Source organism: Onychomys torridus, chromosome 4 (assembly GCF_903995425.1).
Source record: "Onychomys torridus chromosome 4, mOncTor1.1, whole genome shotgun sequence".
NCBI lineage: Eukaryota > Metazoa > Chordata > Mammalia > Rodentia > Cricetidae > Onychomys > Onychomys torridus.
Window position 1 is genome coordinate 95,733,504 of NC_050446.1, and position 26,395 is coordinate 95,759,898.

Consider the following 26,395-nt stretch of genomic DNA (forward strand, 5'->3'; position numbering starts at 1 on the left):
CTTCCCAAACTCACAGCTGGATTTCCCAGGGCTTGGACTAGCCCTTGGAATCAGGGAGACCAGAGTAGAACTGGTTCAAGATCACAAAAGGAGTCATTGGGTTGGGTTAGGAAGAGGCGAGAAGAGGCCAGAATGAGTAGGCACTAAGGAGCAGAGATGGCAGGGAGTGGGATTGGGAACCCACCCCATCGTGCCTAACCTTGGTTGGTGCAACTGGGCACGTCATTCACACAGTCCTGGGGAAGTCTGGAGTCTTTCAGACTTGTACCAAGGAGCTCACCCGTCCTTCTGGGCGGAGGGTCCCATTGGCCGCACATTCCAGCAGGCCCTGTTCTACAGGCCCCAATGGATCACTCAAGGGCACCAGACTCTGTAACTCCTCAGGGCTCAGGAAACATGCGAGGGACCCAAGCCTGAAGGGGGCATGAAGTTGGCCTTGATGTGGTCACTGATACTAGTACCCAGGCACGAACTATTTGGTACATAGAGTAGGCATGTAAACTAAACTGGGAAATGTGAGCACCATATATCAGTTTCTGTCTCAGAGCCCCTAGACTGCCAGGACCGTGTTCTCCTCTCTTGCCCCTTCCTTCCTAGGATGCTATCCCTGCTTCTATACCACCTCCATGCTGGCCATGGTCACCACAACCACTCACCTACGCACTTGCTCCTCACCATCCTCCACGCTCTGGTTCACTAGGCTCCGAAGCACATGTCGGGCATGCCCTGGCCCAAGACCTGCCACTGGCCAGATATCCTCCAGGGCCTGGATCTGAGATGGAGACGGGGGAGGTTTAGTAATGGTGAGACCAGGACCCCACTAGGAGACGTGCTGCTGACTCCCATCCCACCTTGAGGAGGATGGCACCCGTCAAATAACGATGATCCTCATACCTGGTGAGGGCTGAGCTGTAGAAAGTTCTCCAGGGGGAGATGGGGAAGCAGAGGCAGCACTGCCCACAGCAGCTCCTGGGGCCAGTCAGGCACTTCTCCAAACAGCTCAGGGGCCAGCAGGCGCTTAGCCAGAGCCTCCTTCTGTTCAGGCTTCATTCCTGAGCTGTGATCCCGGATGGCAGCCAGGCTAAAGAGAGTAACAGGTCTCAACGTTTTTCTTCCATATTCTCTGTTGCAGTCTTGTCATGGTGGACAGGAAGAAGGCACTCCCTGATTTAACACAGAGGAGCTCTAACAGGGACCCCTGTAGGTGAACGGGCCCTGACAGGGGCAGGAGTGGTTCTTACACGCTGTCATTGGCCAGAAGGGACGGTGGGAAGCGCATCAGGTCAGGGACAGCCAGGAAAGGGATGAGTGGAGACAAGTCAATGAAGAGCTGGGAGGTGAGGCGTGGGTACCGCTGGAGCAGCAAGGCTGTCAGGCGACCCACGGCCTGCTCCTCCGAGGGCGGAACCTATAAGAACATAGAAACGGCCACTGCCTCTGAGGTCGTTCCGTGTCTTTTGCCACCTCCTCTTTGGAGTTCCTCTTGTCACTTAAGCGATCCCCCAGAATACCAGGGTCTGGCAAACTTTGATCCCTTCTTTATCCTTCCATCCTTGTTTCCCTCCCCTCTATGCCCACCTTCAGCTGAGCCCAGGAACGATGCATGAGCGTCAGGAAGCCCTGTGCGGCCTCCATCTCCGCTGAAAGCACCAGCTGCTGAAGATCTTCTGGAGGCATGTGAAGGTAGGCCTGGGGACAAGAGGCAATGGTGGGTACGACTTCAGTGGACCGAGATCTCAAGCCACGCTGTCCCTCAGCTACCCATGTGCCCCTCCACCCGCTACCTGCACTAGGATCTTCAGGGCCCAAACACTCTTCTCGCTCTGGAGTAGATCCCACAGTACAGGCTGGTGGGAAGAAAACACAGGAAGAGAGCTGTCTCTCTGATCCTCCTAAAGCTTGCCCAGGGACTTCCGCTCAGCTTGTGGGGACGCTTGTATGCCCTTCCTCTGAAGGTAGTATGTGTGTCTCTCCAGATGGTAGGCCCCATTAAGTCTGGGACCATGTCCTGACTTCTCTCTTATGGTCTCCTGTGCCAGGCTTATAGTTGGCTCCACAAATACATGTAGGCCTGAACCAAACTACAATCACTCTGTCTAATTCCATTTCACTCAGTCTAGGGCTTGAAAAAAGTGGCCCTAACACGAATCAACAAAATCTCACAAAGTACCTTTACGGGTTGGGGATTTAGCTCAGTGGTAGAGCGCTTGCCTAGCAAGTGCAAGGCCCTAGGTTCGATCCTCAGCACAAAAAAAAAAAAAAAAAAATGCCTTTACATAATATTCAATGAATTAATGATGAAATTTAACACACTGTAAGCTCCTCTGTTGCACAGAAAAGAAGCTACAACAGGAAACATCACTTGCCTGAGATCACAATCATTTATGTGGTAGATGAACCTAAACAAAGTCTTCTGATTTGTAGTTCCTTAAAGCGTCCCTTTTCCTTCTTACCTTCCAACCCACATTTCTCACTTGTTAGGGAGAGAATTAAAATCTTTTACTTCCTGGAGCAGAGCACAGGAGAGTCACAGAGTGTGACAGAATAATGAGATGGAGTTTATTGCATGTTTATGAATCATGCTCTAGGCTAAGCCAGCAGCATGTAGCATTCCACAGAGTCTCTGCAACGACTCTTAAAGTTACACTCAGTTTATAGATGAGAAGACCGAGTGACCTGCCTGAGGTTGGCAGCCCAAGCCTGTCCAGCTCCACAGGTGTGTGCTGAAATCTCTGAGTACTACACCCTCCTCTTCTCTATATTAGAGAAATTTCCTGAGTCCCTTCCCTTGCTCCAGGGGCTTTTACCGAGGCAGTTCACTCACACTGAAGCAGGATAGAAGCTCCATCTTGCTCATCCCGGAGCTGAGACTGACAGTGGACTCTAAGCCTGGTGGGGTCGGCTCTTCTCGGGCCAGGTACTCCCCAACCGTCCTCAGTACACTTCTGCGGCCCTCTGGGCGGAAGGCATCCCAGAAGGAGCAATTGTCTGGGAGACTAGAGAGCAGCAGAGCTTGCCCCAGCATCCCCTGAGTCTCAGTACCCCCAGCCCCTGGACCCAAGAGGAAAGTCAGTAGGCGCAGGAGATAATGCAGGCGTGTGGAGTGGGCAAGGGCTGGCACAGAGGACTGACAGCGTGGCAACTGGGATAACATGCCAAGCAGAAAGGGACCAGGAGCCAGACAGAGCGGCGATGGTCCCAGAGGCGGCAGGGAAGGCAGCAAAGGCCCCAGCATGCCTTCTAGAAAGCAAGTGTCGTTGCCTCCACGGCTTATTCGGCACTGGCCTGCTAGCCAAGCCCAGAAGGGGACCAAGGCCTCATACATGGTGTCGTTGGCACAGACCATGAGCAGGAAGCTGCCCCCGTCTGGACAGCGTTCTCCACAGGGTCCAACGCGGCAAGGTGGGAAGTCAGTGGGATCCAAAGTCGGGCCCTGACACACATGCTGAACCCAAGCCTGGTTTCGTGGGGGCACAGCCTGCAGACTCTCCTCCACACACAGCCGTTCAGCCCACAGTGTCTCATTCTCCAGGAAGCAACCCCAGAATATGTCTGGGGTAAGGGGCACAGGGACCAAACCTTCTGGGCAGCTGGTCGGGGGTGGGAGCAGACCAGCACAGAGTTGCTTTACCAAGCGACGATTAGGGCCTGACAGGGCAGAAAATGAGAGGTTGCCGCAGATCATATCCAGAAATTGATCAGGAAACTGGTCATGGCAGGCCTGGAGCCAACCTTGGGCACGGGGTGCCCATGAGACTGCATACCACACAGCTGTCTGGCAGATGACATCTGTGCTAGGAGGGGGCGGCGAGGTGGCAGGAGGGGGTGGCGAGGTGGCAGGAGGGGGCGGCGAGGTGGCAGGAGGGGGCGGCGAGGTGGCAGGAGGGGGCGGTGAGGTGGCAGGAGGGGGCGGCGAGGTGGCAGGAGGGGGTGGCGGGGTGGCAGGTTTGATGTGCTGGCAGAGCAAGTAGATAGAGAAGTTGGAAATGCTGTAGGGTGGCTCTGGGCCTGAGTGGTTCTCGCAGAGGGCCTCCACAGAGATGGCTCGTTGCTGTCGAGGGCTGATGTGAGCTGCAGGCTGGGAAGCCCTGGGCAGAGGCACACCTGTGCTCAGGCAGTGCAGGAGAGCAGGGGGTGGAGGTGGTGATCCAGATAGAAAGCCCAGTGCTTGGGCATCCCAGGAAAGGTTGTTCCGCATGCCCCTGGGTGCACAGGGAGGAGCAAGCAGGATGTGATCAGCCCACATTTCCTCCAGTTGAAGGTTTTGAACCTAGCTCAGAGCTCTGCAGGGGGTGTGGCGAGCATGAGCTTTTCCTAAAGTAAGCTTCCTGAGAACATAGGTATCACTAGCTTGAATACCAGAATGGAGGAAAAGACAGAAATCTGTGCTGCCAAGGCACAGAATCGCTGGGAACAGCCCACTCCTGGCCCACGTGGCCCCACACTTTTTCCTTTCTTCCTCTGGTTTTAGGTAGTAGCTTAAACACAACCTTTGTTTGGCCTCATATCAGGAAATCAACAACTGAATAAGCCTAACTGTGCTCTGGCACTGTTGTAGAGAAACAGAGGAGTCCAGTCACCTGCTCCCCCCCCAAGCCCCATCTTTACTAGTTAACATGTATTAGGCACTATATGCCAGACATTCTAAGTTTATACTTTATCAAGTCTCTCTCTCTCTCTCTGTCTATCTGTCTATCTCTCTCTGTCTCTCTGTCTCTCTGTCTCTCTCTCTCTTATTTTGGTTTTCTGAGACAGGGTTTCTCTGTGTAACCCTGGCTGTCCTGGAACTCACTCTGTAGCCCAGGCTGGCCTCAAACTCAGAGCTCTGCCTCCTGAGTGCCAGGATTTAAAGGCGTGGTCACCATGCCCACCTTTTTAAAATTCCTCACAGCAACTCTATGGTAGTGATGATTTTGTTTTACAAATGGGGAGAGTGAGGCCTATACCGCCAGAGCGATGGGTCCAAGGTCACATGACAATGAAGGGGAGTTGAAAACCAACCCAGGTGCCACACTCCAAAGCCACTAATCCACACTCTTCCTATGGATTTCTGTCTAAATTCTGGGGCTAATCCCTTCGGTGCCCTAGCTACAGATTGCTCAGACCCAACTCCCCAGAACTAGAGTCTCCTGTTACTTACCATAAGAGCAGCTGCTGAAGGTTCCCTAGGAGGAAAAGAACAAGGAAGAAAACAACCCTGACTGCAGCTTCTTCCCCGCTGCATCCGGGCCCTCACCCTGGCAGCACTTACCTCCCTGGCATTGCCCGCTGGCATCAGGCTCTGGCTGTCCCATAATAGAAAAGACCTCATCTTGCAGAGAGTGAGTGACACGGAGGAGCCCCTCCTGGAAGGCAACATAGAGGGGGGCCCCCACTGTGCGTAGCAGACCACCCCAAAGAGCCTCCTCAGAGCCCAGATCTCCTGTTGGGGTAAGCAAGCCCAACAGACCCTGCAAAAAGTGAGGCGTTGGCTCTCTGCTATCAAGGCCAGTGGCATTGGTTAGGTCCACACTAGGCTGCAGCTGCACCAGGGCCTGCCAGCGTGTACCTTCTAATAACAGCATCAGAGAAGGCAGCCAGTCAGCAGCCAGGATACAGTCAGAGGGCCCATCACGGGTGCATGGGGGCCTTGTGGGAGCAGGGGGGCCTCCAGGAACTAAAGCTCCTAACAGCACCTCTACAAGTCCACCCAGTACACCTGCCTGGTGTGCCAAAAAGTCCCGGGGAGTCTGTTCCTGGCCCAGGAGTGCCAGCACGTCTCCCAGAAGTCCTAGCATTGGCTCCCAGTCTGGGCTACCTCTCAGTGTCACCAGGAAATCATGGAGTCGAAGCGCAGGGGGCTGTAGAGGTGGGGGCTCTCCCACTGGTCCCTCCCCCATCCTCCCTAGTTCAAAAGATGAAGAAATGTTGGCCAGGAATGCAGAGAACCGTGACTGGCTGAGGGAACGCTGAGGCGCTTGGTCCAGAGTGGAGAAGAATGACTTCAGAAGGGAGAGGGTAGGATCCGACGACTGAGGCCCAGGAGGGACCAAAGTCACTGTAAGAGAGATGAGAGATCACTAAGGGAGACAAGCCTCCAGCCCAAAGTAGCTCTTCCCCTCTTCACTTATGAAGATAAAGTAAAATGAGCCGGGCATGAGCCTACAGCAGCGTTTCTCAACCTGTGGGTCGTGACCCCCTTCCCAAGCGTTGCCTAAGACCATCGGAAAACATAGATATTTACACTATGATTCATAACCATAGCAAAATTGTAGTTATGAAGTCACAATGAAAATAATTTAATGGTTGGGGGGGCTATCACAATAGGAGGAGCTGTCTTAAAAGCTCGCCGAGTTAGGAAGGTTGAGAACCACTGCTCTGCAATAGGTCTTGGCCTGCTTCCTGGACCCTTAGTGCCACATGTAACACCAATCTTTGCCTTCTTCCTTGTTCCTGCAGCTCTTATCTAACTGGCTAACCTCCACACTATTACTAACTGGCTAACCTCCACACTATTACTAACTGGCTAACCTCCACACTATTACTAACTGGCTAACCTCCACACTATTACTAACTGGCTAACCTCCACACTATTACTAACTGGCTAACCTCCACACTATTACTTGGAGACTTTTTTTTTTTTTTTTTTTTTTCCGAGACAGGGTTTCTCTGTAGCTTTGGAGCCTGTCCTGGAACTCACTCTGTAGACAAGACTGACCTTGAACTCACAGAGATCTGCCTGTCCCTTCCTCCTGAGTGCTGGGACTAAAGGCATGCGCAACCACCCCAGCTACTTATAGACAAGGATTCTCTATGTAATTCAGGCTGGACTCGATTCTCAATCCTCTGCCTCATAGTGCTGGGCTAACAGACACAAGCTACCATATTCAGCTGACCTGTATTGTCTTATTAAAGGGAAAGGTGGGGCCAATGAGATGGCTCAGTGGGTAAAGGCATCTGTTGCCATGCCTGGCGACCTGAGTTCAAACCCCAGAACCCACCTGGTGGAGGAGAGACTCAAATCCTGCTGTTGTCCTTACCTCCACCTGTGTGCCATGGTGCCTTGTGTGTGCACACAGAGTTTTAAAAATAGGGGAAAGCTCTCTCTCTCTCTCTCTCTCTCTCTCTCTCTCTCTCTCTCTCACACACACACACACACACACACACACACACAGGTTTTTAAAAGATGGGAAAGGTTATTCTCCTTCATCCCCACCTTTGTGTGAGATCAGCAGCAGCAGCAGCAGCAGCAGCAGCAGGGGCCAGAGGCTCAGAGCCATGTTTCCAGGCACACCCTGGTCCTAGAGGTGATTGCTGGTGGTTCTCACCTTGAAGGAATAGCCAGGTGAGGACAAGAGGGCACTGGAGGCAGCCTGGGGCTCCTCTGACATGGCAGGATGGACTCTCGGGAAACAATATCTGTAACCTGACATCAGGTCTGTCACCGGAGCCACTGAATACCTGATCCTTTGGCTTTGGGAGAAGGGTGTACATCTTTTCGTGGGACCAATGAGAGGGGACTGCAGGGCCCTCAGAGTATTAGCCGAGGAGATAGCATGAGTTAGGAACCAGAGAGAAGTAGGCACACATGGGAACAGGAGACTGGAAATGCAATCTGGGGGTCTGCAGAAAAATGAAAAGGCAGAAAAATACAAAGAGGTATAAAAGCAGCTTGAGAGGCAAAGAAGATTTGAGGGATTTGAAAAAGGAAGTGGGCAGCCAGCGATGAGTAGAGAACAGATGGTAGAAGATAGATCGGTTTCAAGGGTGGAACCCAGAAAGGAGGGAGCAGTTACTTTAACCTCACTATCTAGAATCCCACAGTATCAGTGCTGAAGAGATGGCTCAGCAATTAAGGGTGTATACTGCGTTTGCAGCAGACCAGAGTTTGAGTCCTAGCACCCATATTAGGTGGCTCACAAGTGATTATAACCCCAGCTCCAAGGGATTCTGACGTCTCTGGCCTCTGGGGACAATTACACTCATGTGCCCATACCTACATGGAGATAAGACACACATACACTTAAAAACAAATCCTTAGAATCCTGTAATATTAAGAGGTAGGCAGGACTTCACAAACCACATAGGAAATTGATAGTTAAGGAAACAGACCGAGAGAGCTGTGACTTGCTGATTACACCATTCAAATATTGCAGTTTCTCTTTCTCTCTCAAATTAAAACTCCCTACCCATGGAATCTTGTTCATGGACTAGAAAGACTTCATTTGAAATAAGCTGGTCTAGGCAGGGTCTGGTCAGTTTGTCTTGTGTAAAAGTCCTAGGTTGCAGGGCTGGAGAGATGGCTCAGCAGTTAAGAGCACTGACTGCTCTTCCAGAAGACCCAAGGTTGATTCTCAGCACTACAGCAGCTCATACCATCTCTGATTCTAGTTCCAGCGGACCTGACCTCCTCTTTTGGCCTCTGAGAGCACCAGGTATGCACATGGTACATAGATATATGCAGGCAAACCACACATACAAATTATTTATATAATATATATTTTTTAATTGTTCTGATTAATTTTGGGTTGAAGTCTATTTTTTGTTTATTTTATTAGTGTCCTGTGAAAGTGTTGAATACCCTGGAACCAAAGAGTTACAGACAGTAGTTGTGAGCTGCCATGTGGGTGCTGGGAATTGAACCCAGGTCCTCTGAAAGAACAGCCAGTGCTCTTAACTGCTGAGCCATCTCTCCAGCCCTATATTTTATTTTTTTGAAACAGTCTCTTTATGTAGCACTGGTTGCCCTAGAACTCTCTATGTAGACTGGCTGCCTCTGCCTCCTGAGTGCTGGGATTAAAGGCGCATGTCACTACACTTGGCCATACATTTTTTAATTTAAAAAACAAAATAAAATCAGACCAAGCTGTTGTGATGCACATCGTTTGTTTGTTTGTTTGTTTGGGACAGGGTTTCTCTGTGTAGCTTTTGGCGCCTTTCCTGGAACTCACTTGGTAGCCCAGGCTGGCCTCAAACTCACAGAGATCCACCTGGCTCTGCCTCCCAAGTGCTGGGATTACAGGTGTGTGCCACCACCACCCGGCGTGATGCACATGTTTAATCCTAGCACTGGGAGGCAGAGGCAGGTGGATCTCTGAGTTCGAGGCCAGTCTGGTCTATAGAGTGAGTTCCAGGACAGCCAGGGCTACTCATAGAAATCCTGTCTCAACAAAACAAAACAAAAACAAAAACAAAAACAAAACTTCAAAATGTGTTAGGTTGGTACAGTAGTTTAAATGTAATTGGCTCCTATCATCTCACAGGGAGTGGCACTATCAGGAGACGTGGCTTAGGAATGGGTGTGGCCTTGTTGGAGGAAGTGTGTCACTGTGGCAAACTTTGAGGTTTCCTATACTCAGGATACTGCTCAGTATCTCAGTCTTCCTGTTGTCCTCAAGATGTAGGACTCTCGGCTACTATTCCAGCACCATGTGTGCCTGCATGCTGCCATGCTCCCTGTCATGATTCTAATGGACTAAATCTCTGAAACTGTTAGCCAGCCCCAATTAAATATTTTCATTTATAAGAGTTGCTGTGGTCATGGTGTCTGTTCACAGCAATAAAAACCCTAACTAAGGAATGGTGGCATATGCCTTTAATCCCAGTGCTCAGGAGGCAGAGGCAGGATAATCTCTGAGAGTTTGAGTCCAGCCTGGACTACAGAGCTAGTTCCAGGCCAGCCAGGTTATATAGTGAGACCATCTCAAAAAAAATAAATAAACATGCCCTATATTGTCCTTTTTAAAAAATATTTTTTATGTTTATTGGTGTTTTCTGCCTGTATGTCTGTGTGAGGGTGTCAGATCTTGGAGCTACAGACAGTTGTGAGCTGCCATGGGGGGGCAGGAATTGTAGTATTCTTAACCACTGAGCTATCTCTCTCTAGCCCCTGCCTACCCTGTATTGTAACAGCAGCTGGAATCTGGGTTCTTTACCTAGAAACTTCAGTGTAGGTTTTTAAAAAGATGAGTCCTAAAATGGAAACTTTGCGAACATAATTTATTTTCACAAATTGAGGACCAAGTGGCTATAGGTCTTGGCAATAGCATGGAGGGGACTTGAAGTTTCCCAGGGTGGTAATGCAGATCCTGGTCAAACATTACAGTAGGTAATACTTGCCAACAGGAGTTTCTTAGCCACGGGAGCTGAGATACCATTCATTGTCTCTGGGGGCAAGGATGAGGTTGCCCTAGCTATGGTTCTGGGTTGCTGCCTAAACTTCAGCAAGGCTGAGCTCTGCTAGTTTTTTCCACTTTGACACAAATGTAGACATACCTGGGAAGTGTGAGAGGGATGAACCCGGTCTGCCAGCCAGTGTGAGAGGGCTGAACCAGGTCTGCCAGCCGGTGTGAGAGGGCTGAACCAGGTCTTTGCCAGCTAGTATGAGCTGGCTTCTGCACCAGCATGATCTTCAAAGGTGAAGCTCTGAGGAATTCCTGCAGGGAAGTCAGTCATCTCAGACTCCTTGGTGGGCAGGGAAAAGACAAGCCTTCTCCAGGAACCCAGAGTTGATCTTCAGAGAAAGACAGTCCAGCTTATTTAGAGAATCACTCCTGTCTTCTGCTCTGCCTTTGTGAGCTCTAGAGCATTGGAGCCAGCCCTGACCTCGACACTGTTTCTAGGCTATTAAACCTCAGCAGACACCATTGTTCACTCAGGCATCCATAAGTGAACCCCTGGGACCACCAGGCCTTCCTGATGCCTAGTGTAATCTGCTCTTTGGTGTTTTACCAGAGAAGCGGCTCCATCTTTCTTTTCTATGTCCCCATGGGTCTTCACACACACACACACACACACACACACACACACACACACACACACACACACACGAGAGAGAGAGAGAGAGAGAGAAGAGAGAGCAAAATAAAACAAGGGTTTTTTGTTTGTTTTTATTTTAAATCCTACAATTACTGCACAAGACTGGACCTGTCAACACTTTGTCATGGAAAAGGGAGGATTCTCCACCCCGTGAAGACTTATATATTAGTTATATAATAACATAATAGTTAATGGTTGACGAGGGAAGAAGAGATATTTTCTACTGTGCATAAGGGTCTATAAACACACCTTCACCTATGATCTGATAAACAACACTGCTGAAACTCAACAACCACAAAACGTAACAACCACCACAAAAGACATGAAGAGGGGACTAGTTGGGAAGAAGAAAGAGATTAACAGGAGTGTGTGTGTATCAGTGATGGTAACAGAGGGTATGACTGAAATATATTATGTACTTATATGAAAGTGTCATAATGAAACCTATTATTACATATAATTAATATGCTAATAAAACAATTTGTATAAAACTTTTTATAGACAGGGAAATTGAGGCCCAAGGAAATGAAATGAGCTAGTTCCTGCCACCAAAGAGTTGCATATTTCCAAAGCCTGTTAAAAGTTGGGAAGTTAAATTATCTAATGCATCATTTGTCAATATTTTCCCCTCTGCCCACCAAGCGTTCCTCATCCAGTCTGAAGAGCAGAAGACAATCAGAAGATGGTCTGGGTTGCCCAAAGTAGCTGCTGGGTTCAGCCCATCCTGCAATGCTCCTGGATTTCTGTCTTTGATTCTGTAACCAATTAAAATACATTCTCCCCTTTTCTGTGTACAGGATAGCAAAAACTAAGATGGTTGAAGTTTAAAGCCTGGCTGCAGATTTACTAGCTCTGTGTCCTGGGAAGTTTCTAACCTGTGTCTACGACTACTCATAGATGAGCACTCTGCCAGGCACAGCTGTGCATGTCTGTAATCCCAGACTTGGAGGTGGAAACAGAGCCAGAAGCAGTGTCTCGATTGAAAGACTTTTAGAACAAATAGTCACCTCATGGTATTCCAGAATCCCCAAGGATTCCAAAATATGTCTATGCTAAAGACCCTAATATAAAGTGTAGTAGTATTTACTTTTTATATATATCCTCCTGTATCTGTATATAAATCATGTCTTGATTATCTATAATACCCAAAACAAAGTAAAAGTTATACAAATAGTTCTTATATTGTCTGTTGTGGAATAATTACCCAAAAAAAGTCTATATATATTCAGTACAGATGCAATTAAAAGATTTTAGGAGGGGTTGGAAAAATAGCTCAGTGGTTAAGATAACACACTGTCCTTCCAGAGGCCCCAAGTTTGCTTCCCAACATCCATGCCATGCAGCTTACAATTACCTGTAACTCCAGCTCTAGGGAATCTGACTCAACCATCTTCTGGCCTCTGAATGCATCCAGATACATATGTATAAACACACATAAATACATACATACATACATAATTTTAAAACTTTTTCAACTCATATTTGGTTGAATATGCAGATATGAAATTCATGAATACAATGAGCTGACTGTGTAGAGTATGTTGTACAGTTAGGGATGGGAATGAGGCCTCACCTACTGTGTGACAAAACTTTTCCGTTGGAGATGCAATACACACATCTACTCAACCCAGACTGGTAACCCATAAAAGACCAAAACACAGATTCTGTAGGGTGAAAGGTCCGAGCCCACTTCCAGGTGAAAAAACTTACCAAAACTCACTAATCCCTAAACACAAAATCCCACCAACCCCTGGGCTCACTTTAAGCTTAGGACTTGAAATCTCACCAGTCTTCACCCTGGAAAGCTTCCCCTACTCCCAAATCCCAAATGAGCCTGTCTCCTGCTAGTTCCCTCCTGCTTCTGTCTGGTCAGGCCACAAAATCCCTCCAGTCTCAGGCGAATTCCTGGAGACCTCCACCACAACCCCTTATGAAGCCTGCCTCCAGTCCTTGCTGCTTCTCACGGGAGCAGAGGCAGCCACACTCTTGTGTCTCTCCCAATAAATCTCTTGTGGGAGGTTTGTTCTGCAGTGTGACTTTGCGGTATTCCTTAGCTCTCAGCTGTCAGGATACCTTTCCCTTCAGAGCTGTGACACCTGCATCAGGAAAACCTTCCCCCTCAGAGCTGGAACACTTTCAGATACCTCCAAAGTCCAACTTGGTTAACCAATCAGTTTTGGGGGGGATACTTAGAGGAATATGGGTGAGGGGTTACTTTACAGGGGCAGAAATGACTCAAAGAGAATTGTATCCCCAAAGCCCACCCCAGCACAGGTGACAGGTCACAAAGATGGGAACCTGGAGCACCCTGCACAGCCCGAAGGCAGCTCAGTAGGCTGGAGAGTGTCCTTTCCAGGTGCCTCAGTTGGTGTAAGCATCTTCCAGGCAGCTGGTCTGGTCTGAGGGTCTTCTTTACAGCTCAGCTTCCTGAATCTGGAAGGTACTCTCATCTTTTAGTGCTTACGCTGGCAAAGAGAGGCCTGGTGAATCTGGTCAGTTCAAGGGACTTCCTGAAGATATGTTGAGTTGTTTACACTCCTGCTTAAGGAGCTTCCTGAAGGATGGAATGTTTCAAACCCCAGAGGAAACATCTAGACAACATCACCTAACTAACTAATCAGATATCAGAATAATCAGATGACCAGAATGAGACACTGCTTGGCAGTCCACATGATGTAGTAAACAGTAGATAATCCATCCTTCTGCTAAGGAGTCAGGCTGAGCTAAGGGTTGGAGAAGTGTATGAGGCTGGATGTGTTGATTAACGCTTACAGGTTAGCAAGATCCACCAATAACAAGACAAATCGCAACCTACAAGTAATCAAAATAAATTTTAGCAAACTAAAATTATAAGGTTCGGAGCAAAACCAGAATCGTGTCCTGCTAACCTGAAATGAACGAGCCTGGACAGAGCACTGGAGTGCTGTGATGTGGCCGTTAGGTTGGGTGGGCGAACAAAGGAGTTGAGAACTCTGAAACCTCACTGGACAAAACCTCCCACAAGGTGACCCTGCCTGACAAGACCGAAGGCCAGCCTTTGTAAGCTGCAGTTGTCTCTGTTGCTATGTCCTTTATAACTGAACTGTTTAGTGTTTTCTCGATAACCAAGCATTCCTCACATTTTCCAGATCCTTTGCAGTCAGATGGGCTCAGGTGATTTATTCTGTCCGGCAGGTTGTGCCTAAACAGTTAATTTAAGAGTTTGCCAATGCCTTAACAACCTCTACCCTGCTGAGGCAAACAGAAACTGTGTCAGGAGACCAGAGCAACCTGAGGCTCAAAATTACCCCACAGCCTTTATGGTTGGTCTTCATTAAGCGCAAGTCCTGTACTGGTACATTCATTGAGTCCTCTACTTTTTCTAACTTAAAAAAAATTACATTTTCATTCGTTTTGTGGGAGTAGGGCGCTCGAGCCATGGTGTACCTGTGGAGGCCAGAAGGCGACTTTTGGGAGTCAGTCTCCTTCCACCCTGTGGATCCTGGGATCAAACCCAAGTTTTATTGTATTTAGCAGCAGGTATGTTTACCCACTGAGCCATGTCACTGACCCCACTACATTTATTTGAACCCTGTGATGGTTAATTTGGTTGTTAGCTTGACAAGACCCCTAAAGATATAAGTCTCTGGGCATGTTATATTGTGGATGTTATTTAAATCAGATCACTGAGTTGGGAAGACTCACTGTAAATATGGGTGACAGTATTCCATGGACTAGGTTCTTGGATGCATAAAAAGGAAACAGCAAGCTAAGCTTCAGTACAAATTGTGAAGGCCTAGACTTGACTTTGCAGGGAGGCTCTATCTTAGGGAAAGGGCCACCATCTCAGACCACCTGCTGTACTCAGTTCCAGAAAGGACCTCAGGAATGTGCCATGACATCTGGAACGGATACAGAACAGTATTCTCCTGCAGACATCCTGTCTACAGTTTAGACCCTTGAAGATATCTAGATAATCTTGCTGAGCAGTCCAGATAATCCTGTTCCCGTGGGTTGTGGTTCCCTGCCAAAAGTCTAACCCAATGGTTTCAAATGTGGTTTTGCACCCAAAGTCTAGACCAATAGTTTCAAAAAAATCACCTTGCCCCTTCTACCCGATCCCAAGTTGCCAATTCCCGGCTTGTGGTTTTTCCCCATAAAAACTCCCTACACCTGGGCTTGTGGCCACTGCCACATTTCCTTCCATCTGCTGTGGGTGGCCCAGGTTGAACCTGAATAAAAGGACCCTTATGTGCTTGCATCGGAAACCAGCTCCTTGGTGGTCTCTGGGGGTTTCAAGAAACTGGTACAACAAAATTACTCTCTGCTTCCTGGATCAGAGCAATCAGAAATACAAACCTTCAAATAAGCACTGTCAGCACTTTTGTGGTGTGACAATTGGTTTTGTTGTTGTTGTTTTTGGTTTTTTTTGGTTTTATCGGGACAGGATTTCTCTTTAGCTTTGCACCTTTCCTGGAACTCACTTGGTAGCCCAGGCTGGCCTGGAACTCACAGAGTTCTGCCTGCCTCTGCCTCCCAAGTGCTGGGATTAAAGGCTTGCTCCACCACCGCCACTGCCGCCACTGCCGCCGCTGCCACTGCCGCCGCCGCCACTGCCGCTGCCACCACCACCCCCTTGGCTGACAATTGGTTTTAATGTCAATTTGCCACACATTAGGATGACCTGAGTAGGGCGCTGTACCTAAGGAATTGTCCTGATAGCCTGAAGTGATATGGGAAGATCCACACCAAATGGGAGAGCACCCAAATCAAAAAGCATGGTGGTAGGAAGATCATTCACTTTTTTTTTTTTTTTTAAATACTTACTTACTTACTTACTTATTTACTTATTTATTTATTTATTTATTTGCTGTGTATTCAGTGTTCTGCCTGCATGTATCACTACAGGCCAGAGCTTATTACAGATGGTTGTGAGCCACCATGTGGTTGCTGGGAATTGAACTCAGGACCTCTGGAAGAACAGCCAATTCTAAGCATTATGGCCCTGCTTAAAATTCTTACACTTGGGAGGTGGAGGCTGGAGGATCAGAGTTTAACATCATTCTTATACATAGTGAGTTTGAGGCCAGCCTGAGCTACTTGAGAACTTCCTTTATTGTTTTCTAAACTTTTAAAGTTATGTTAAGTGGCAATGGGCACATTAGTTCAGATGTCTACATAGGCCAGAAGACGGTGTTAGGCTCCCTGGAGCTAGAACTGCATGCAGTTGTGAGCTGCCTGACATAGTGCTAGGAACCTAACTTGGGTTCTGTGCAGGAACAGTAGATGCTTTTAACCACTGAGCCATCTCTTCAGCCCCCTCTTCTTGTTTGTTTGTTTGTTGAAAAGAGAAGTGGACATAGCGGCAAATGCCTTTAAACCACAGAACTCAGGAGGCAGAGATGGGTGGATCTCTGTGAGTTTAAGGCTAGTCCAGTCTATGAACGTAGGGAATTCCAGACCAGGCAACATAGACCTTGTCTCAAAAAAAAAAAAAAAAAAAAAAAAAGAAAGAAAGAAAGAAGAAAAAAGAAAGGAGGAGATAGCAAAATGGCCTCAGAAGGATCCAATGACTGAGTTGGATCCTCAGGTGTCACTTGGTAAGGGAGAGAGCTGGTTCCTTTATGTTGTCCTCTGACCTCAACATGCATTATCCCGTGACACACATAAGAATATACACACATGTAATAAAGAAATAAATGTAATCTTTTTATTTATTTGTTTATTTTTGAGATAGTCCTAGCTATCCTGGAACTTGCTATTTAGACCATGCTGGCCTTGAAGTGCCTGCCTCTGCCTCCCCAGTGCTAGAATTAAAGGCATGTGCTACCATGCCCAGCAATAAATGTAATTTTTTTTTTTTTTTTTTGGTTTTTTGAGACAGGGTTTCTCTGTGTAGCTTTTGCCTGGTAGCCCAGGCTGGCCTAGAACTCACAGAGATCCGCCTGCCTCTGCCTTCCGTGTGCTGGGATTAAAGGCGTGCACCACCACTGCCTGGCGTAATTTTATAAAAAGGAGAGGGAAAAGAGGGAATTTGCCTTGAGCTAGTCTGATCCTATTAGTGGCAACATTACAAGATTACCAGCATGGGGACTGGAGAGATGGCTCAGAGGTTAAGAACACTGGCTGCTCTTCCAGAGGTCCTGAGTTCAGTTCCCAGCAACCACATGGTGGCTCACAACCATCTGTAATGAGATCTGGCGCCCTCTTCTGGCCTGCAGTCATACATGCTATATACAAAACAAACAAACAAATAAATAAATGAAAACAAAAGAAACAAGAATTACAAAAAAGATTACCAGCATGTAGCACCACATGGGGTTCTAGTTTTCTTCCTGGGAAGAGAACCCAGGCTGTGCACATGTTAGGTAAGCGATAGATTCTGAGTCATACCCCCAGCTCAAGATCAGTATTTTCTTTTGCAAATAAAAGATCTTCTGTGAAAGACCTCCAGAGCTAAGCAGGGAGAGGTTACTGAGGATTACTCTAAGCCAGGGAAACATTTGGCACTTTTCCCCTAGATTAGAAAAACAAGAGGCTAAGGATGTGTCTCAATGGTAGAGCACTGGCATAGCAATGCAAAGCTCTGGATGTGATCCCAGAAGCATCAGAAAGAGGAGGAGGTGGAGAGGAAGGGGAAGTTCGAAGGGACAGTAATTAAGCTCACTATGGGACATACTACAAATTATGTAACCGAGTGCAGATGTTTAGCAGGCAGTTGACTATTTCCCCTGGACTTATTAAGAGGTCTGGCAAGAAAATGGAGGTCAATAGCATACATCACATGGTGGTCAAAACAATGCAAGAAGACCAAGCAGGGAAGCTCATTTGGTAGAAGAGCCTGCTGTGCACAACTGAAGACCTGAGTTCAATCCCCAGAATCCGCAGTAGAAGAACTGATTCCAGAAATTATCCTTTGACCTCCACACTGCACTGTGGCATGTATGCACATGCACACACATATTTGCACACGTAAATAACAATAATAAGAAATGGTTAAGACCCAGACCCAACTGGGGCAGGATGTGGAGTGTGCTGGTGCATACCTTTAATCCTAGTTCTCACAAGGCTAAAGTAGGGAGATCTCTACGCATTCAAGGCCAGCCTGGTCTACATAGTGAGCTCCTAGGCCACCAAGGCTACATAATAAGACCCTGTCTCAAACAAACCAACAAACAAACTATTGTTGAAGACATAATATACTTGGGTTGCAGGACATAGAAAAATCAAGTTGAAATTGACCTGAAAACTTCCTCCCTGATGGTTAGCTTTTATGATATAAGGTGTTAAGCAGGCTACTGGGGATCAAAGACATAAATGGTCTTACTAAGCACTGGAACCTGCATGCTACGATATTGATTTGCCAGGCAAGATGTACCTACTGGTATAATAGTGGCATGAAAATTATAGAGGTAACCAACTACTTTCTGATGGAATATAAACGCTGGCCCACTGGAAGAAATTCATCCCTGACAATGTAAACATGGTCAAAATTCCATGACTTGGGAGATCATAGGCCTTAGGGCAGTACTTGCCATGGTTTTGCTAAATGGACATGATGCCAATCTGCCCTATAAATATTTGTGTTTATACCTATAGATTAGTGCTGCTCTCAACACTGGCTGGAGAAGCTACATTCTTTAGTGGGCAGCAATGCAGAGACTCATAAATGGTCAAAATGCTGAGATTATGTGCCTGTTGAGTGCTCATCCCTAAACGGGACACATATCAACCTCCCGACACAGGGCTCAGGGGACACTGAAAGGGGGGTGGAAAGAATGTAAGTGCCAGAAGATATGGAGCAGTGCCAGAAATGCTTCCTTTTGTACTGCACACGGCCGTTGCCCTGATGACCCACTGCAGCTATGGTTACCTGGACAAGATCTACACCAGGTCAAGCCAGCAAGATGAGTCAACACTGCAACAAGCCACATTAATTTGACTCAATGGGTTTAAAAACATCAAAAGAAGCAAGGACCTGAAAGTGGGGGAGGACTGTGTGTAGGAGTGCGTCCAGGAAGAGTGGCGGGAGAGCTGGAGATGGATATGATCAAGACACATTTCATATGTATATAACATTGTCAATAAATAAATAAAGGGGCTAGCAAGATGGCTCGGACTGTAAGAGCTTATTTTCCCATGTCCAGCAAGTTATAATTTCCTGTAACTCTAGCTCTGGCCTCTGTAGGCACCTGCACTCATATGCACATACCCATACAAAAACACATACAAATAATGTTTTTAAATGGTTTGGTTTGGTTTTGGTTTTTCAAGACAGGGTTTCTCTGTGTATCTTTCTGGAGCCTATCCTAGAATTCATTTTGTAGACCAGACTGGCCTCAAACTCACAAAGATCCACCTGCCTCTTCCTCCTAAATGCTGGGATTAAAGATGTGTGCCACCATTGCCCAACTAATTACAAATTTTTACATCTTTTAAAAATATTCTAAAAAAAATAATCTTTCGGGCCGGGCGGTGGTGGTGCATGCCTGTAATCCTAGCACTCGGGAGGCAGAGGCAGGTTGATCTCTGTGAGTTCGAGGCCAGCCTGGTATACAGAGCTAGTCCAGGACAGGCTCCAAAGCTACAGAGAAACCCTGTCTCAAAAAACCAAAAATAAAATAAAATAATATAATCTTTCTTTCTTTCTTTTTCTTTCTTAAGAAGGCCCAGTCCTTGGCTCAACCTTTAACTCTTGCTCCCTGCCCCTACCTCGAAGTACTGAGATTACAAGGATGCACTTGTCCAACTGTGTTGTTCTTGATTTCAAGAAATCCTCCTGGTAAGATGGCTCAGCTATGAAATCTAATAACCGAGTTCAAGTCCCATCTCCACTCATGCTTTCTGGTATTCACATATAGAGACGCATACAAAGTAAATGAACAAATAAATAAATCTAATAAAAAAGAAAACCTTTGTCTACATTGTTTGGACAGATAATTCATATAACATAAAACATTTTTAAGTATACCATTCAGGGCTTTATCTTATTTTTGATATTGTATTTGTGGGGGCAGGTGGGTAGAAGTGCTGTATGCATGTGTGTTTATATGTGTACAGGTATAGACTCACACATAGATGCGTGGAGGCCAGAAGTCAACATCAGATGTGTTCCTCTAACACTCTCCACCTAATTTTTTTTTTTTTGGAGACAGGGACACTAATTGAACCTGGAACTCCGTTTCGGCTAGAGTGGCTGGCAAGTGAGTCCTGGGATTTCTTGTCTCTGCCTCCCAGAACTAGGTTAGTAGACATGTTGCCATGCCTGGCTCCTGTGTGGGTGTTAGAACCTGAATTTATAAGGACCTTACATCCTTATAATTCACCGACAAGCACTTCATCAATCAAGCCATCTCACCAGCCTGCTTATTTTTGAGACAAGGTCTAACTATCCACAGAGCTCAAGCCAGTCTGGACTACATAAAAAGTTCTAGGGGTTGGGGATTTAGCTCAGTGGTAGAGTGCTTGCCTAGCACCTAGGTTCAGACCTCAGCTCCAGCAACAAAAAAAAAAGTTCTAGTCCAGCATGGACTATGGAGTGAAACTCTGTCTTCAAAGAAAAAGAAGTTTTCAATTAAAAAATTTTAAATGGGCCAGGTGGTGATGGTGCACACCTTTAATCCCAGCACTCAGGAGGCAGAGGCAGGCAGATCTCTATGAGTTCGAGGCCAGCCTTGGCTACAGAGTGAGTTCCAGGAAAGGTGCAAAGCTACACAGAGAAACCCTGTCCAGAAAAACCAAAAAAAAAAAAAAAAAAATTAAAATGGGCCAGGCGGTGGTGGTGCATGCTTTAATCCCAGCACTCGAGAGGCAGAGCCAGGCAGATCTCTGTCAGTTTGAGGTCAGCCTGGTCTAAAAAGGGAATTCAGGACAGCCAGGACTATACAGAGAAATCCTGTCTTGAAAATCGCCCCCCCCAAAAAAATAATTTAAAATGGGAGTTTGTCTTATACATCTGGTTATTTTATATACACACATACTCCAAATATAAAGTATATTGTGTAACACACACACACACACACACACACACACACACACATATATATACATATACATATACTAGATAAATTGTTTATACATATATCAAGCACTCAATAGGTAACAGAATTTTTATAAATGTTTATTGATTTTTATGTGCATGTGTGTCTTGCATTTTTATGTGCATCTGTCTGTGCACCATGTGCATGTAGTGCCTGAGAAGAGCAGAAGAGGGTGTCAGATCCCTGGACCTGGAGTTATAGGAAGTTGTGAGCCACCACGGGGGTGCTGGGAACTGAACCTGGGTCCTCTACAAGAGCAGTAAATGCTCTTTACCACTAAGCCATCTCCTCAGCCAAGGTTGATAGAATTTTTAATAATAAGCATTTCCAAAGAAATAAGTCATATACTGGGCATGTAACCCTATGACCCAAGAGACTGAAGCAGGAATTCAAGGCCAGCCTGTACTGCATAGTAAGTCTGGGGCCAGCCTGGGGTGGAACCAGAGACCCCATCTCCAAAAACCTACCCAAAAGACTTGAGTCCTTCCATAATGGAATGGGATACCTTCAGATAGTCCATCACCGACCACCACTTGATAGTCACTCTTTCAGAGTGTTATAAAAGACTTCCTGCTGGGTTATAGAACAGTGGTAGGGTCATGAGGACATGGGGTTGATCTCTGGCATCACACATAAACAAACAAACAAACAAAAAAGGGTGTCTCTGCCTTGATGGGAAATAGATCACTTCTGAGGTCCTAACAAACTGTGGAACATAAACTGACATGAAAACTTCCCTGATCTATGACAAGTGTGATGAGAAATGCATTATCTTTTTCCAGAAATGGTATGAATGATATGTGCATGAGAGCATTCTGGACCATTTGGTCTGGATTGTTGGCTGATTATGGAATTGAAATAAAGTCAATTAAGATGAGTAAAAAGGAAGCTAGAGATGTAAGTGACTGGCAAAGCCCAGGCCAACCATGCTTGAAGCCCTGGGTTCTGTTCCTAGCACTGAGAAAGAAAGCTAATGGTGCACAAGAGGAAACAATGGAAACATTACTTCCCAAGTAGCTACACAAATGTCTCTGAGGACTTAGTTATTCCACATAGAAGCCTACACAGACTAGCCAAAATAAAGTGAGATTGGAGCTCTAACTAGGAAGTAGAAGTTACAAGAAGAACAGGAACTAGAATGGTAGAGTCATGAAGAGTCCCAGCAAGGACCAGAGACAGGATGGTAGGCCAGGAAGAAGCATGGTCTCCAATAGCCTCTGAAATAACTTTTTGCCTTTTTGTATCATCTACAGCTCACAAAAATATTTAATTAACTTACCAGGAATATTCATTAGCAGTATTTATTAGATATTTATATTTTGAATTCTCTATTTCCAACTATTCCCTTCATTAGCTTTTGCTGGGTCGAAAGACATGTCTGCCATCCATTGGACCTTTACTTGTCTTCAAAGCTCATCAGGGCCTGGACTATAAAGAGACAGATTGTGAGGCCAGCAGCTAAGGATGTGTGAACACATGTGTGTTTGTCAAAGGCCTTGCTTCCTAGCTTCCAGATTCCCACACAAATCTCAGCTGATATTTGCTCTAGGATACTTAAACCTACCTTATCTTTACCATAAACAAGTTCATCAAGGTCTGAGCTCTGTGGTCTTGGAATAACTTTGAAAAATAAAATACCATTGATTTCCTCCATTTGTGGTTCCTAGATTGTATATAGATACATAAGATCATACATGTATATACGACATGAAAGAAAGTCAGACGTAACTGCTTAGGGGACAAAGAGAACTAGCAGAGACAGCAGGGTAACTCAGCAGATGAAGACACTTGCTGCCCAGCCTGACTGTTCAAGTTCAGTTCTCAGAACCCATATAATGGAAGGGTAGAACTGCCTCTCAAAAGTTGTCCTCTGACACACTCCTCCACAATAAGTAAATAAATGTTAAAGTGGGGGTGAGGTAGCAGGAAGGGTGACAAAGGAAAGGTTAGAAATGTATGGGAAAAGTTGGGCAGTGGTGGTGTATGCCTTTAATCTCAGCACTCAGGAGGCAGAGGCAGGCAGATTCTCTGTGAGTTCAAGGCCAGCCTCTACAGAGTGAGTTCCAGGATAGCCAGAGCTGTTACACAGAAAAACTCTGTCTCAAAAAACCAAAAGGAAAGAAAGGAAGGAAGCAAAGAAGAAATGTGGGATATGTTGAACATTTAATGTACACTTGTACAAAAGCTTCAAACATAATTTTTTTTAAAGATCTGGGCTCTGAGCTGAGTGTGGTAAAGCACACTTTTAATCCCAGTACTTGGAAAGAGGAGGCAGGAGATCTCTGTAATTCCTGGTCAGTCTGGTCTACACAGTGAGTTTCAGACTAGTTACAGCTACATAGTGAAACAATGAAGAAGAAGGAGGAGGAGAAGGAAGAGGAAGAAGAAGAAGGAAGGAAGGAAGGAAGGAAGGAAGGAAGGAAGGAGAGAGAGAGAGAAAGAAAGAAAGAAAGAAAGAAAGAAAGGAAGGAAGGAAGGAAGGAAGGAAGAGGTGGATAAATAGGTAGCTTTGGGCTCTGTTTTGAACATGTGAGGCAGTGAATTGCTGAGATTCGAGGCCAGCCTGAGTTATATATAGCAACACAGTGAAGAACTATGGCGGGGTGGCAGTGGCGCACGCCTTTAATCCCAGCACTTGGGAGGCAGAGCCAGGCGGATCTCTGTGAGTTCAAGGCCAGCCTGGTCTACAGAGCTAGTCCAGGACAGGCTCCAAAACTACACAGAGAAACCTTGTCTCGAAAAACCAACCAAACAAAAACCTACGAGTGAGACCCTCACAAAATAAAAATTTTAAAAGTTCCTTTCTGCTTCTTCCATCCTCCATCTTGTGTCTCTCTACCAGAATATGGCTAAGAATGACTGGGAAGAAAAGAACTAACTCGGGTAACATTTTGATACAGACAGAAAGAGTCCTTGATATCCCGCCCCGAACTCCATGGCACAGCAGGGAGATCTATGGACTTTTCAGAAGTTGGCTCTTTCCTTCCAGTTATCAGGCTTGGTAACAAGCGCCTGTAGTCACTGAGCCATCTTGCTGATCCCTAAATGTTATATGTTCCTATGGCCTTTCTGTGTCACAATGCACAAATGTATATTCACACACAAAACCTGATCTCAACAATACCAACTTAGTAACAGCCTCCTGAGACTTTCAAGCTTTAAGAGCTTGTAAGGTGTGAGCGCCCCCTAGTGGAGATGATTTCTAGCTCTTTTCTAAATTACTGTTTTGGAGTAGTGGGAGTAATTGAGGCTAAGGTGCTGCTTTCATATACTTAGAACTTCTAGACCCCAGGACTGCCTTAAGCTCTTACCTGCAAATTCTTGCAGCTTCTTGCGCTCCTCCAAGTTGTACTGAAGCTTTTCCAGTAACTCAAAATACCGGAAAAGTGAATCTCTGGGCCAAACAACACGGTCGTCCTGTTCCATGTCCATTAACCCAGGCAGGTTCTCATGCACAAGAGTCTCCCAGTCCAAATTATCTGTAAGAAAGAATGCTTCTTAAGAACATGTCTAGGCTGATGTGGAGCTACACACCTGCAATCCCGGAGCGTGGAAGGCTGGGACACTAGGCTTGCTGGTGTCAGAGTGAGTTCTAAGCTGGCTTGAGCTACAGTGTAAACGGGAAGGGGGAGTGGTGACAACATGATGTCTTAAGCACGACACCCTCCTGTTATCTGGAGTGTAAGGCAAGAGAATTGAGGTCTGAAGTCATCCTGGGCTGCAAAAAAATGACTGTGGTTGAATTAAGCAAGACGAACCTGAATTCAAACGGAAGGGCCCATTCTGCTTACCAATAAAATCAAAATCAACTACAGAGGAACCGTAGGAGGATGAAGAGGTGGAAGAGGGGTAGACTTTTGCTTTTGACGAGGCTTTTTGTCCTTTTTTAGCGTTGGCATCACTTTCCTCAGCACCAGTGTCCTCAGCATCACTTCTCGCGGCATCGGTGTCCTCAGCATCACTTCTCGCGGCATCGGTGTCCTCAGCATCACTTCTCGCGGCATCGGTGTCCTCAGCATCACTTCTCGCGGCATCGGTGTCCTCAGCATCACTTCTCGCGGCATCGGTGTCCTCGGCATCACTTCTCGCGGCATCGGTGTCCTCGGCATCATTTTCCTCGGCATCAGTGTTCTCAGCATCACTGGCTCCAGACCCTTTAGACGGCTCTAGTAAGTCTTCAGAGGGCTTTCCCTGAACCATTCTTCTATACATAAAGAAATACATTTTATTGCTTCAAATATACCTGCAAGATATAACAGTCCATTTATTATGCTAGTTCTGAACCTAGCCATCCCTAAAGCTTTGATTTACAGCTTTGACAGCCAAACTGTTCTCAGACTCTAGGCTTAGGTACTTCCCAGGTCAGCCATCCTCAATGAATCTTTCTTAACTGATTTCTTCCTTCCCATACTAGTCCAACAGAAGATCCTGTTTTTAAATGTAAATCACTTCATGCCATTGCTCTGCTCTGCTTCCATTTGCTATAAATAGGATTCTAAGGGCCTACAATAACCTCCTATAGCCCTACAGAATAATGTTTCCATGCTGGGATGGTTTGAATAAGCAATGTCTCCCGCTGTGGAATAATCCCCTTGTACACTGTGAAGATGTGTTGCTTTCATTGATAATAAAAAAACTGATTGGTCAATGGCCAGGCAGAAAGAGGTTAGGAGGGAGAGCCAAACTGAGAGAATTCTGGGAAGAAGGAAGTGGGAGTCACCAGTCAGACACAGAGAAAGCAGGAGGTGAATATGCTACGCTAAAAGAAGGTATAACCATGTGCTAGAGCATAGATAAGAAATATGGGTTAATTTAAGTTGAAAGGGCTAGTTAGTAACAAGCCTAAGCTATCAGCTGAGCATTCATAATTAATAATGTTTCTGTGTGGTCATTTGGGGAGCCTGTCGAAGAACTCTGCCTACAGTCTCCCATAGGTTCATACAATTTTAACACTTGGTGCCTGGTTGGTGGCACTATTTGAGAAGGTTGTGGAAACTTCAGAAAGTGGAGCTTTGCTAGAGAAAGTATGACACTAGGGACAGATTTTAAGAGTTCACAGCCTTGTCTCACTTCCAGTTCACTCTCTCTGCTTCACGTTTGCAGTTAAAGCTGTGATTTCTCAGCTTCCTGCTCTGGCTACCCGCTGCCATGCCCCCTCTGCCATCATTCCACTCCCCCTGGAAACATAAGCCAAAATAAACCCTTCCTTTCAGTAAGTTACCTTGGTCATGGCATTTTATCACAGCTGTAGAAAAGTAGCTAATACCTAATCCATTATTTCTCTGACCTCATCTCCTGTACTCTCTTTCTGCTCTTTTTACAATGGGCATTGCTGGCTCTCACACACAGTAGGATGCTTCCAATTTAGGGTTTCTTTCTGCTCCTTTTACAATGGGCATTGTTGGCTCTCACACACAGTAGGATGCTTCCAATTTAGGGTCTTTGCAGCAGCTGTTCTCTCTGCCACTAGAACTCTCTCTATAGATATACTCATGGAAGTGTCACCGCTTCAAGTCTTTGCTCACATTATTTCTTTCAATGAGGATGTCCTGTTACAATGAGGTTACCCTGTTTAAAAC

General features: G+C 46.3%; 1 protein-coding gene across 1 annotated transcript in view; it reads right to left on the reverse strand.

Annotated features, from left to right (window-relative positions):
• Strc (stereocilin) overlaps nt 1-26,395 on the reverse strand; it is a 43,544-nt gene that overhangs the window by 10,055 nt on the left and 7,094 nt on the right. The window contains exons 3-13 of the mRNA XM_036186080.1: nt 24,608-25,020; nt 24,128-24,295; nt 5,252-6,037; nt 5,141-5,165; nt 2,825-4,202; nt 1,785-1,847; nt 1,579-1,689; nt 1,242-1,408; nt 895-1,081; nt 657-772; nt 281-413 (exon numbers count right to left, since the gene is read on the reverse strand). Of these exons, the coding sequence (XP_036041973.1) occupies nt 281-413; nt 657-772; nt 895-1,081; nt 1,242-1,408; nt 1,579-1,689; nt 1,785-1,847; nt 2,825-4,202; nt 5,141-5,165; nt 5,252-6,037; nt 24,128-24,295; nt 24,608-25,020 (3,547 nt within the window). The remainder of the gene's footprint in view (nt 1-280; nt 414-656; nt 773-894; nt 1,082-1,241; nt 1,409-1,578; nt 1,690-1,784; nt 1,848-2,824; nt 4,203-5,140; nt 5,166-5,251; nt 6,038-24,127; nt 24,296-24,607; nt 25,021-26,395) is intronic.